General features: G+C 36.2%; 2 protein-coding genes across 2 annotated transcripts; both read right to left on the bottom strand.

The window, feature by feature from the left end:
* Positions 1-1,935: 1,935 nt before the first annotated feature.
* LOC117340527 (fibrocystin-L-like) lies at positions 1,936-4,303 on the bottom strand. The gene is made up of 7 exons (XM_033902287.1): positions 4,269-4,303; positions 3,895-3,968; positions 3,434-3,473; positions 3,177-3,247; positions 2,812-2,922; positions 2,074-2,163; positions 1,936-1,964 (listed from the first exon to the last, which is right to left on the bottom strand). Exons 1-7 carry the CDS (start codon positions 4,301-4,303, stop codon positions 1,936-1,938), a joined length of 450 nt encoding a protein of 149 aa, XP_033758178.1.
* A 1,155-nt stretch (positions 4,304-5,458) lies between these two features.
* Positions 5,459-11,449, bottom strand: LOC117340526. The gene is made up of 5 exons (XM_033902286.1): positions 11,284-11,449; positions 10,014-10,230; positions 6,402-6,501; positions 6,143-6,200; positions 5,459-5,511 (listed from the first exon to the last, which is right to left on the bottom strand). Exons 1-5 carry the CDS (start codon positions 11,393-11,395, stop codon positions 5,459-5,461), a joined length of 540 nt encoding a protein of 179 aa, XP_033758177.1. The 5' UTR covers positions 11,396-11,449.
* Positions 11,450-11,717: the final 268 nt, after the last annotated feature.

The following is an 11,717-nucleotide window of genomic DNA, read 5'->3' as shown; positions in this document are numbered from 1 at the left end:
TATTATATATCAGTTATGTAGTCCCCCATAACACACACACACTACACGCATGCAGCTCACACAGGGGGAAGCTGTCTTAATTGACCAACGCTTTTGATAGGAAGTTAAACAATACAAACCAAACCAATTGTTATTTCGCTATCTTTACCAAATATACCCTGTGAGGAAGGCTTTGGGTTCTGTCCCCAGGCCGAGACATACAATAGTCATTAAGAATGGTAGTTGCTATTCCTGCTTAGCACTCAGCATTTTGGGAGTTGGACGACTGGTTGACCCGTTGTCAGTATAATGTGACTGGGAGGGTGTCCTGCTGGGTGTCTTCGGCAGTATGCTTCAGTGAGGTAGCACTATAAATCGGCAAAAGTTCCAACCTATCACAAGGAGACTTAACACGTACATACCGCAGCCTCCCAAAACACACATACGCACTCACCACACCCATGCATATCGCAAACACGGGAGGCCGTCCTGAAATGACCTTAACTGTTAAACCAAACCAAACCCTGCAAGAAGATCGTCAGAGGCGACTGAATTTGGGTTATTATCTTTTTTCCCTAGGCGATTTGCTTCTTTGTTCTTTATGTAAAGCAAGCTTTTGGTTATGCCCTTGGTCGAGACATACGAGAGTAGTATTACGTACGTAATTTAAATGGTAGTTTCTGTTCCTGCATAACGCTCGCCATTTTGGGGAATCGAACGACTGTTTCGCCCATTCTCAGTATAATGCGACCGGATAAGGTGTCCTACTGGATACCTTTAGTAGTACGATTCAGTAAGATAGTACTATAAAGTCGACAGCACATTCGCACTATCACAAAGAAACGGAAAAGAGCACACTGCAGCCTCCCGGGAAACACATATACAGTACTGGCGTTTGACCTCGAACACGGAGGACGCTTTTAAATAAACATAGCTGTTGATAGGACAAAAACCAAACCAAATATAACTTGTAAGTTTTAATAAGCTAAATAATCTATCGGATTGTACCGTTACAATCCTTCACGGTTTTTCTTAAGGATATTAAGATTAGAAACTTTAAAGCGGTTATTACCTTGTATTAGACATCAAAGGGATTCTGTTGGAGTTTCCTGTCCCATCATAGTTACCTTTTGTCATAAGCAAGTCCTATGTTAAGATAAAACACCGCAATAATAGCGGAACTATAATTTTAATGCAAAATCGATAAAATCATGGAAAATATAGATTTTCTTTGATATCTCTGAAGTTCAATAAAGAAACCAGAAACTTTTTTCATTAATACAAAGAAAACATGCACTCTAGACTACTAAATTCTTGTTATATTTCAAATAATACAAAGAAAAAACTGCGATATAATTATTTAATATAGTGCCAAAACAAAATATGTAAATACCATATTTGCTGGATCTTCATCCATACTGAGGTAAAATTGTGCTTCCCTCTCTGATTCGACAACAAATGAATATTCACCATCAAAAGGTGGATGGAAAAATCCTTTCATTCTGTGTACAGAGTAACTTAAATACCCTGTTCTCGATATGCTTGATGTATCCATGGTAGTCGTTTGGTAATGCGGAGAACTCTCATTTAAATTGTTTATTTCCGTGAGATAATACAAATGCGTGTCTGTCCACGATTCCACCACTATGCCCCTATTACCTGGTAGGCAATGTAAAATAATTAATATATTTTTTCAATAAAAGCATGACTTTTCCTCTTATGATAACAAATTGTTCCAAAAATGGTTATACACGACGTACCTATAAACAACTTTTCAATAATTTCTGTAACATTTTGTTTTCATCAAAGATAAATTAAACATTCACCTTTGATGAAGACACAATGTTACAGAAATTATTAAAACCATACAATAAACATCAAGTCACGGGCATAACTTCTGCAATTAATACTTTCCGTTCAATATATACATATATATATATATACATATTAAATGTCCTAGCTGAATGTTGTTCGACCGTAGCTAGCTAAAACAATACACATACAAGATAAGAGTTATTAAACACATGAATTTAATGTTCAATATTTCAAGCTTTAAGAAATAGACTACTCATACCGGAATGTGTATTCACATACCAACGTATTTTGGTTTGATCTTGTCAGGTGCACGAGGTGTCCTGCAGGTAATAACGGATTCGTTTATTGACATGACTTCACAACCCATACCTGAAAGTGAAAATAAATGTAAAAAAAAAAAAAAAAAAAAATAGATTTGAGTATATTTAATTTTTAAGTTTGGTTTGGTTTATTTTGTTTAACGTCCTATTAACATCTAAGGTCATTTAAGGACGGCCTCCCGTGTGTGCGACATGCCTGCGTGTGGTGAGTGCGTATGTGTGTTTTGGGAGGCTGCGGTATGTTCGTGTTATTTTTCCTTGTGATAGGCCGGAACTTTTGCCGATTTATAGTGTTACCTCACTAAAGCATACTGCCGAAGACACCCAGCAGCACACCCCACCCGGTCACATTATACTGACAACGGGCGAACCAGTCGTCCCACTCCTAATATGCTGAGCGCTAAGCAGGAGCAGCAACTACCATTTTTAAAGACTCTGGTATGTCTCGGCTAGGGGACAGAACCCAAAACCTTCCTCACAGCGGCGAACGCTCAACTAAAGGCCAAAAGTGAGGCATTGTCAAGGGAGACATTAGGAAGTAGAAAGCTGTTAAGAAAGAAGAGAAAAGATAAGATCCCAAATTTAGTCGCCTCTTACGACCATGCAATGGGGGCAGCAGGTACAATTCTTATGCCCTACCTGCAGGACAGTGTTTTTTAAGTAAAACATTATTGATGTTTCTTAGGATAATACATACCTCCAATTTTTACAACTGCTTCGGATTTCGTCTCGTCGAAGAATCGTCCGGCAACAGTTACAATGGTACCTCCCTCCGTACTGCCGATCGCCGGCGTAATAGAGTGAATTTCTACAAAATGGTTTAGTTTTATTTGTTAAACGTCCTGTCCTATCAACAGCTATCAACATCCACTTTAAGATACCATTTTAGAATTTATTTGTTGAGACACATTATTAAAACAAATAATCATGTCCTTTAACGGTTCTTAATCTTTTCTGTGCCAATTTTATCTTATTTAAAATATAAGCAATCATGCATTAAGATATATAACACGTTACAATTGCATTATGTATATGATGTTTTATAACTATTTTTATATTTACCTGCGAAGCTCTGAAACATGAATGTTTGTCCGTTTCTGCTTACTTTAAAGAGATTTAGGTTTGCCTGTGATCTGTTAATCGAGAATGCAAACATAGAAACCCCGTCAGTCAAGCAAATATTTGTTTGATAGTCACCGATTTAACAAGCAGATACAATATTTGCAAACGTTACACTTAATTTTGCACTCAGTTAAATCATGAAGAACACTGCAAAACATATTCAATCACATTTGAGTTAAGATATCTTGTTTACTTACCTTCCTAACATTGACAGTTCATAGGTGGCATTGATATTTCCTGAAATGCATAGAATCGCTATTAACGTATCAGAGATATATAAACGATAAATGTTGAAAATATGCCTTGATATTAATATTAAAGTCACATCCTTGCTAAAACTTATGCAACAGTCATTCGAAATACCAACGACATTGTTTTAAGGACCAATTGATTTTATCTGAATGGAAATAATCAAAATGTCTCGTGATAAAAAATAAGAATTTTCCTTGTTTTGTTTAATAATGCAAAAAATGACTACTTTTTGTACATATTAAAAACAAAATATTGTTTGTTACTGTAGTGCATTGTTGAAATGCGACCCATGGCCCCTTGACCCCTTATGCGATATCGTAAGATGTTCATGTAACGTAGTAAGAATGACCATTTAGATTTTAATTAGATTGAGAATACCCGTGCTTTGTATAGAATATAACGTTACCTATCTTCGAACCGGTTTCACTCAGTTTGCAAATCATAGACCCAAAGCTTCCGCCATCAAATGTGATGCCATAGCTGTGCAAGTAAAACAATTAACAAATTATAATATACGCTCCACTTCATTTTAAAAGGTAATAATCCATTAATACTGCCTCTAATATTACAAGATGAACAAATATATAATCTATATACGTTATTCACACCGTGTTTATTACATAATACTTGTCTTGATAGCGGTAATTTTCAACAGAAATGGAAGATTTGTATGTTAGCTTTTTCATTTTAATCTTACCCTGAGAAAAAAGGCAAACAATACACTATAATAATTTTAAAAAATCAGAAATTGCATTGTACATTGTATATCTTAGGATGTACCTTTCAGTCAACAGGGATAACTCTGGAAGGGCCATGGGGCCAATTGCCCTATTTGTTTTGGCCAATACGATTTCTTAAATGTTGTCAAAATGGCCCATGATTTCTAGGTCCAGGGTGAGGCCTGAGTCAATATGTATCTCAAAAGAAAAAGTTTTGTCATTTTTTTAAAACAAGATAGTTGATACATTTGTACTGTAATGGATGATCATGTTAAACACTTACTTGCTGCCGTTGGGAGCCTTCAAGTCACAAATGTCGCCTCCGGCCATTGCTCTGAATATCGGAGTGAACATCATGTCTGTTAGATATTTCTATATCAATAACATATAACATCGTACCACAAAGATCAACGTAACTAATAGTAGCCAAACTGAACCACGCTAGATAATTACGTAATTATCCAACGTACCTAAAACATTCACCTTTAGAAATTTCAACGAGGTAGGAGATACATTTAAAATCATCGTAAAGTCTCAGTGGAAAAGGAAATAGACGACAGGCAGCTGTCTTGGATGTTGACAGTTGTAGTTACCTTTTGCAAATTAATGACCTTAGCTGTTGGACATTAACAATAATTTACTAAACTTGAGAAGCACTTCAGGGTTATTTCTCAAACTTTACATATGGTTTCAGCTAGTCCTTAGTTCTGCCAATTAAATAAAGGGTCTGCTTGGGAAAACGAAATGGCCGACAGAAGGCAATATTGGATTTCGACTGTTGACATTTTTTATTGGAAAAGAAGAAAATAATACAGCAAAGATAATTTAAAGAAAATTAAAATAGTGGGCGCCGAGATCCTGCTGCATGTCACTTTTTATAAACTGATACATGATCTAGCTAATCAGAAGAAAATAAGCCGAGTTGTTTTGTACCACTGATAAATATCATCTGCGCCATTCCGAAAAAAAAATCAATAAATTAAATAGAATAAAAAATGCAGTTTTTATAGCATTTATTAGTGAATATTGATTCCTATATTTGATATTTCATATTTCTCTCACAGTTCTCATATCAAAAGATTAAACATTAGATATACCGCAAATCATATCAAGCTTACCTTGCTATCTCCTCGGATCCTCCATTTGTACTTAAAGTCGCACCATATTCAGAAGTGAATATGTCCCCCTTACTTGTCAATAATGACCCTTAGAATACACAAAAGAGTTATTAAGGCGACTAAATTGGGGATCTTATAATGATGTAAAGTGCCGTGGATTTTCTTCTGTCGTCTTATTAGGGGACACTGAAGAGACCAAACCAGATCTTCTGATCTTAAATACTTACTTCATGTAACCTTGACTATTGTGAGGAAGTTATACACCTTAAACCACTTTTGAGATATACTATTTATACATGTGAATTCGGAAACAATAATCGGCGATGTCTTTGACCAATCATATTGAAAATACGGAGTAAGTAATTCAGTTGTATTATTTTATGGGACAAAAATACAACACGTGTTTCATATATCATAACAAAACGATGTGTCAGACAAAAACATTTAAAAAAGAACTTATTACATACTCTCTTTTGGTTATAACAGGGATTGATATATTCAAGAGTTATAACACTACCGTACAATTGATTATGACTTGTTAGACAATTTGTTATTCCTCTATATGTGTTGGTGAAAATACAATGAGACAGCATTTTAATTCATTAACTACATTATATAGGACAAAACGCATAGCATATGTTATATATGATAAAAAAATTATCAAAATAATATACGGTGCTTAGGAACCTCATACAATATATTGAATACAAACGAAATATTACTTTTCTTTCTGATCGAGACATTAAATGGGTTTGATCAATGATGCATATTCCAAGGCAAGGTAACAATTTTATGAGATCTGATATAGATAACTTACCTGGTACTCCAGATAAAGGGTCGATGTTGGTTATTGTAGGAGTTGAGGAAAGCGACGGCTTCAAAATATAACAACAACACCTGTTCAGTATGAAATCAAAACGACAATTCACAGGTAAGCGGCAACGATTACTGGTTAATGTTATCAGTTTTTAAGATCTGTCAACAGATTGTACACCTGCTGTATAAGTTCATCTTAAACATTCGATATCCTACACGAATGAAAGCATTTACATGGATTATATTCTGATTAGCTATACCTGATAGGAACAGTAGCTCGGGTTTCTGCATCTATTGTCGATGTCGATTCCATCAACATTCACCTGAATTCTGTAGTCATTTCCGTAGGGCATATCTGCACTGTTAAACGAAAACAACGAAAACTAGAACTGTCGCCAGGATGGCTGACTAATACCCCCGCAATCTGCACGAGTCAATGGTGAATTGGAACTCTTTAACTAGAGGCTAACTAAGATTACCCAGTAATATAGTGACCAGTTGCCATAGCAACCATAATTTTGAGGAAAAGAAAGTGAGATGCACATCTGCATATGGTCCTCTATATTTGTGTGAAGTTTCATTGAAATTGGCCCTTCACTTTAGGAGGAGTTGTCTGGACAAACTTAAATTTGTTTTTTATCGGAAAACCTGTTTATAGTGACCAGTTGCCATAGCAACCATGATTTTGAAATAAAAAAATTGGCATGCACATCTACACATGGTCTTCTATATTTGTGTGAAGTTTCATTGAAATCGGCCCTTCGGTTTAGGAGGAGTTGTCCGGACAAACTTAAAGTTATGGTTCTTATCAGAAAACCTGTTTATAGTGACCAGTTGCCATAGCAACAATAATTTTGAGAAAAAGAAATTGGCATGCACATGTACACATGATCCTCTATATTTGTGTGAAGTTACATTGAAATCGGCCCTTCGGTTTAGGAGGAGTTGTCCGGACAAAGTTTAAAGTTATGGTTCTTATCGGAAAACCTGTTTATAGTGACCAGTTGCCATAGCAACCATAATTTTGAGAATAAGAAATTGGCATGCACATCTACACATGGTCCTCTATATTTGTGAGAAGTTTCATAGAAATTGGCCTATCGGTTTAGGAGGAGTTGTCCGGACAAACTTAAAGTTATGGTTCTTATCAGAAAACCTGTTTATAGTGACCAGTTGCCATAGCAACAATAATTTTGAGAAAAAGAAAGTGGCATGCACATCTACACATGTTCCTCTATATTTGTGTGAAGTTTCATTGAAATCGGCCCTTCGGTTTAGGAAGAGTTGTCCGGACAAACTTAACATTATGGTTCTTATCGGAAAACCTGCTGATAGTGACCAGTTGCCATAGCAACCATAATTTTTAGAAAAAGAAAGTGGCATGGACATCTACACAATGTCATGATCATTAATATGTGTGTGAAGTTTCATTGGAATCGGCCCATCGGTTTAGGAGTTGTCCGGACAAAATGTGTCTACAGACAGACGGACAGACAACCTGATTCCAGTATACCCCCTAACTTCGTTGCGGGGGTATAATTACGAACAAGGCATCAAATTAAACAAGAGGCCCATTGGGCCTGTATCGCTCACCTGGTTGGATTTGACCAAATGTCAAAATAGTGTTCATGTTCAATTCGTTTTATTTGTCAACCTCAAACAATGCTTTATATGCTTAAAGTATGATAGATCCCAACTGCTTTAAAGAAATAACGAAGTCCAGACTCTCTAAGTTTACAACATGCATTCATAACTCTATGACTAGTAGCGTTTTAAAGGAATTACCTTTATTTCCCCTATGGGGCCCCACAACTTTGGCGAAAGATATCATTAAATGCAAAATCTGTTTTGCTTTCCCCAAGGATGTTTCTGACCAAATTGGGTTCAAATCCATTCATAACTTAATGACAAGTAGCAATTTTAAGTAATTACCTCTATTTCTCCTATTGGGGCCCCGCCCCTTTGGCCCCTCGGGAATCAGAGTCACCATTTATGCAATATCTGTTCCCCTTACCCCAAGGATGTTTCCGACTAAATTGGGTTCAAATCCATTCATAACTTTGACTAGTAGCGATTTGAAAGGAATTACCTCTATTTTCCCTATTTGGCCCTGCCCCTTTGGCCCCTCAAGGGTCAGAGTCACCATTTATGCAATATCTGTTCCCCTTCCCCCAAGGATATTCCTGACTAAATGAGGTTCAAATCAATTCATAACTTTATCACTAGTAGCGATTTGAAAGGAAATACCTCTATTTCCCCGATTGGGCCCCGCCCCTTTGGCCCCTTGGGGGTCAGAGTCACCGTTTATGCAAAACTGGTTCCCCTTCCCCAAGGATGTTTCTGACCAAATTGGGATCAAATCCATTCAAAACTTTATGACAAGTAGCGATTTTAAAGGCATTACCTCAATTTCCCATGTTGGGCCCCGCCGGGCCCATTGGCCCCTCGGGGGTCAGAGCCACCATTTATACAAAATCTGTTTCCCTTCCCCCAAGGATGTTCCTGACTAAATTGGGATCAAATCCATTCGTAACTTTATGACTAGTAGCGATTTAAAGGAATTACCTCTATTTCCCCTATTAGGCCCCGCCTCTTTGGCCCCTTAGGGTCAGAGTCACCCTTTTTGCAAAATATGTAACCCTTCCCCCCAAGGATGTTCTTTACTAAATTGGGTTCAAATCCATTCATAATATTATGACTAATAGCGATTTAAAGGCATTACCTCTATTCCCCCTATTGGGCCCCGCCCCATTGGCCCCTTGGAGGTCAGAGTCACAATTTATGCAAAATCTGTTCCCCTTCGCCCAAGGATGTTCCTGAATAAATTGGGTTCAAATCCATTCATAACTTATGACTAGTAGCGATTTAAAGGAATAGCCTTAATTTCCCTATTGGGCCACGCCCCTCTGGCCCCTTAGGGGTCAGAGTCACCATTTATGCAAAATCTGATCCCCTTCTGCCAAGGATGTTTCTGGCCAAATGTGGTCAAAATCCAATACGAACTTTTTTACTAGTAGCGATTTGCTCGTTTAAATAAAAATGATAATTTGTTTCAAGTGATAAGGATTTTAATCATATAAAGCATATGTTGTATCTCAAGTTCTGATACCCCGACGCAGGTCATTACTCCTAATGCCTGTGATAACATTCCAATGTGTGATTAACGACATTTTATTAAAAAATAGAAACAAAACAAAAACAAGAGAGAGAAAAAAGACCAACATACTGAAATAATTTGTTATAACATATATCATTTGAAAGGCATTTTTATAAATATATATAGTCAGACCTTCAATTTAGACATTATTTAATTAATTAATTAATTTTTTTTTTCGTTTTATTGCAAGTATTTTGTAATATAACTGTGAAAGAATATGACGAATCGTTTCATTAAATGTTGAAGTCTTCTATAAAAAAAAGAAATTGTGATAAATTTTGCGAATGTCTAATATATATATACATAAATTTTATAAGAAATATTTTATATGGTCATAAGTACTTAGAGTTACCTCCCCTGAATTACAGAGATTGTCAGTATAATGTGACCGGGTGGGGTGTGCTGTTAGGTGTCTTCGGCAGTATTCTTCAGTGAGGTAGCACTATAAATCGGCAAAAGTTCCGGCCTATCACAAGGAGACTTAACACGAACATACCGCAGCCTTCCAAAACACATACGCACTCGCCACACGCATGCATGTCGCATGCACGGGAGGCCGTCCTTAAATGACCTTAGCTGTTAATAGGACGTTAAACAAAATAAACCAAACCAAACCAAACACTAGCGTTATTTAAAAGTAGAAAATTATTTTAAATAAAACAGTAACCATGTTTAAGGCTTTGGGTAAACGAAGGACATTTGACACCGTACTTACATTGTGACGCAGACTATACGTGTTTGTGTCGTCCTGTCAACGATTACTTCACATGGAAACATGTAATGATCATTTACGAAAAAGGCCTTATTTCCAAGATGTTCTGTTCCGGGAAAATAATTGAACGAGTCAGTCGAAAACCCTACTCCTTCTATGGTCACTCGAGTACCTCCCAGTACGCTGCCTGTATTTGGGTTTATTCTCGTCACGTATTGCACTGAAAACATATATTCACCAACTAAGGTTAAATATTATCTTATGAAATGTGGCTCTGTTCTGAAATAAATTTCCAGAAAATCAGGCAAGATTACAAATAACAGCATTACATTGAAATCGGCGGGTGTTTGAATGAGTATCACAAGGCTAACTTTCTTAATATTATATCGGTAGCAATGTTACATATATTGAAATCCAGTGGGTTTTTTTTCTTACTACACGAGACCAGTTGGCTGAATATGTTTCTTCCTATATTCAAATATACACGTGCTTCAACATGACGCGAGAGAAAACAAGCGAGTGGAAAATACAATACATCATCCAATGTACCTTAAAAACGACCGCTACGGTCGAGATATTAGAGATGTTGAGATATTTCTATTTCGATTTTTACATTTTTTTCTGGACCATTTTATGTCAAACGGATTTAATATTTGTATTTTTTAAATGCAATTACTTTTCTAATTAAAAACATTTTAATTTGCTTGCATGAAGCATCAAGTTGTTCAAATAGGGATACCTCTAAAATTCAATTTTGAATGTTTTTGTAAATTAATCTAAATCATTAATTTTGTTGAATATAGGCCATAAAATCCCTGTTTATAAATATTTCGGCAATCCTCTCATTGGAAATATCTTCTATTTATACATTTATATCAATTATAAACCGGTTTTTATCTAATTTTTGACTTTCTCAATATGCAGATATTTTATGAACATAAAACATGTATGTTGCACTTCCCTGTTGTCTAATCTATTACTGCCAACATTCTGAAAATCACTTTTTGTTTTCATATCATGCTTAAAGCTCACAACAAGATTATTTACTTTTGAAAACAACAGTGACATCCTTGGCATGATTACAGTCATGGTAATCCGAACTTTTAAAGTAAGTATATGCATGTACATGTTTGTGAAAATATTCTTATAAACGAAAGAATAATAATTATGTTGCAGTTCTTGGTTGTCAAATTAAGAATTGTCATATTTCTTCAAATAATGCTTTGCTTCTTAATTGTGAATTGAAACTAAGGTCTAAAGCAATATTATTTACGTTTGCAAATAACAGAGAGGTCCTCGCTGTGGCTACAGTCATTATTCCCCCAGACGTTAAATCTGCAGTCTTCTATAGACTCCTCAGTACCACCACATCTAACATCGTCCATCCAGATGCGTCCTGTACCAGCATCAAAATATGCGTTACCTTTCACAATATGGTGGCCACTGAAAAAAGTCCATAGCAAAAGTAGCAATTACATTCTGGATCCAAATACATTTTCTTCAATTTACATTTGAAAAAACAGGATTCAGTGTAATATCACCTTTCAAACTAAAATACCTGGTACAATAGCGGTGGTTGATCAATTACCTGCTAAACCCGAGATGAGAACACACGACATTGGCGAGGTCATTGGTAGCCGAATCATCACATACCGTCCCCCACAGCCCATCATGGAATACCTCCAGTCGTCCTTCTTGATTGTTTGC

Source organism: Pecten maximus, chromosome 13, assembly GCF_902652985.1.
Source record: "Pecten maximus chromosome 13, xPecMax1.1, whole genome shotgun sequence".
NCBI classification, from domain to species: domain Eukaryota; kingdom Metazoa; phylum Mollusca; class Bivalvia; order Pectinida; family Pectinidae; genus Pecten; species Pecten maximus.
This window is presented reverse-complemented; position numbering and strand designations above follow the sequence as displayed.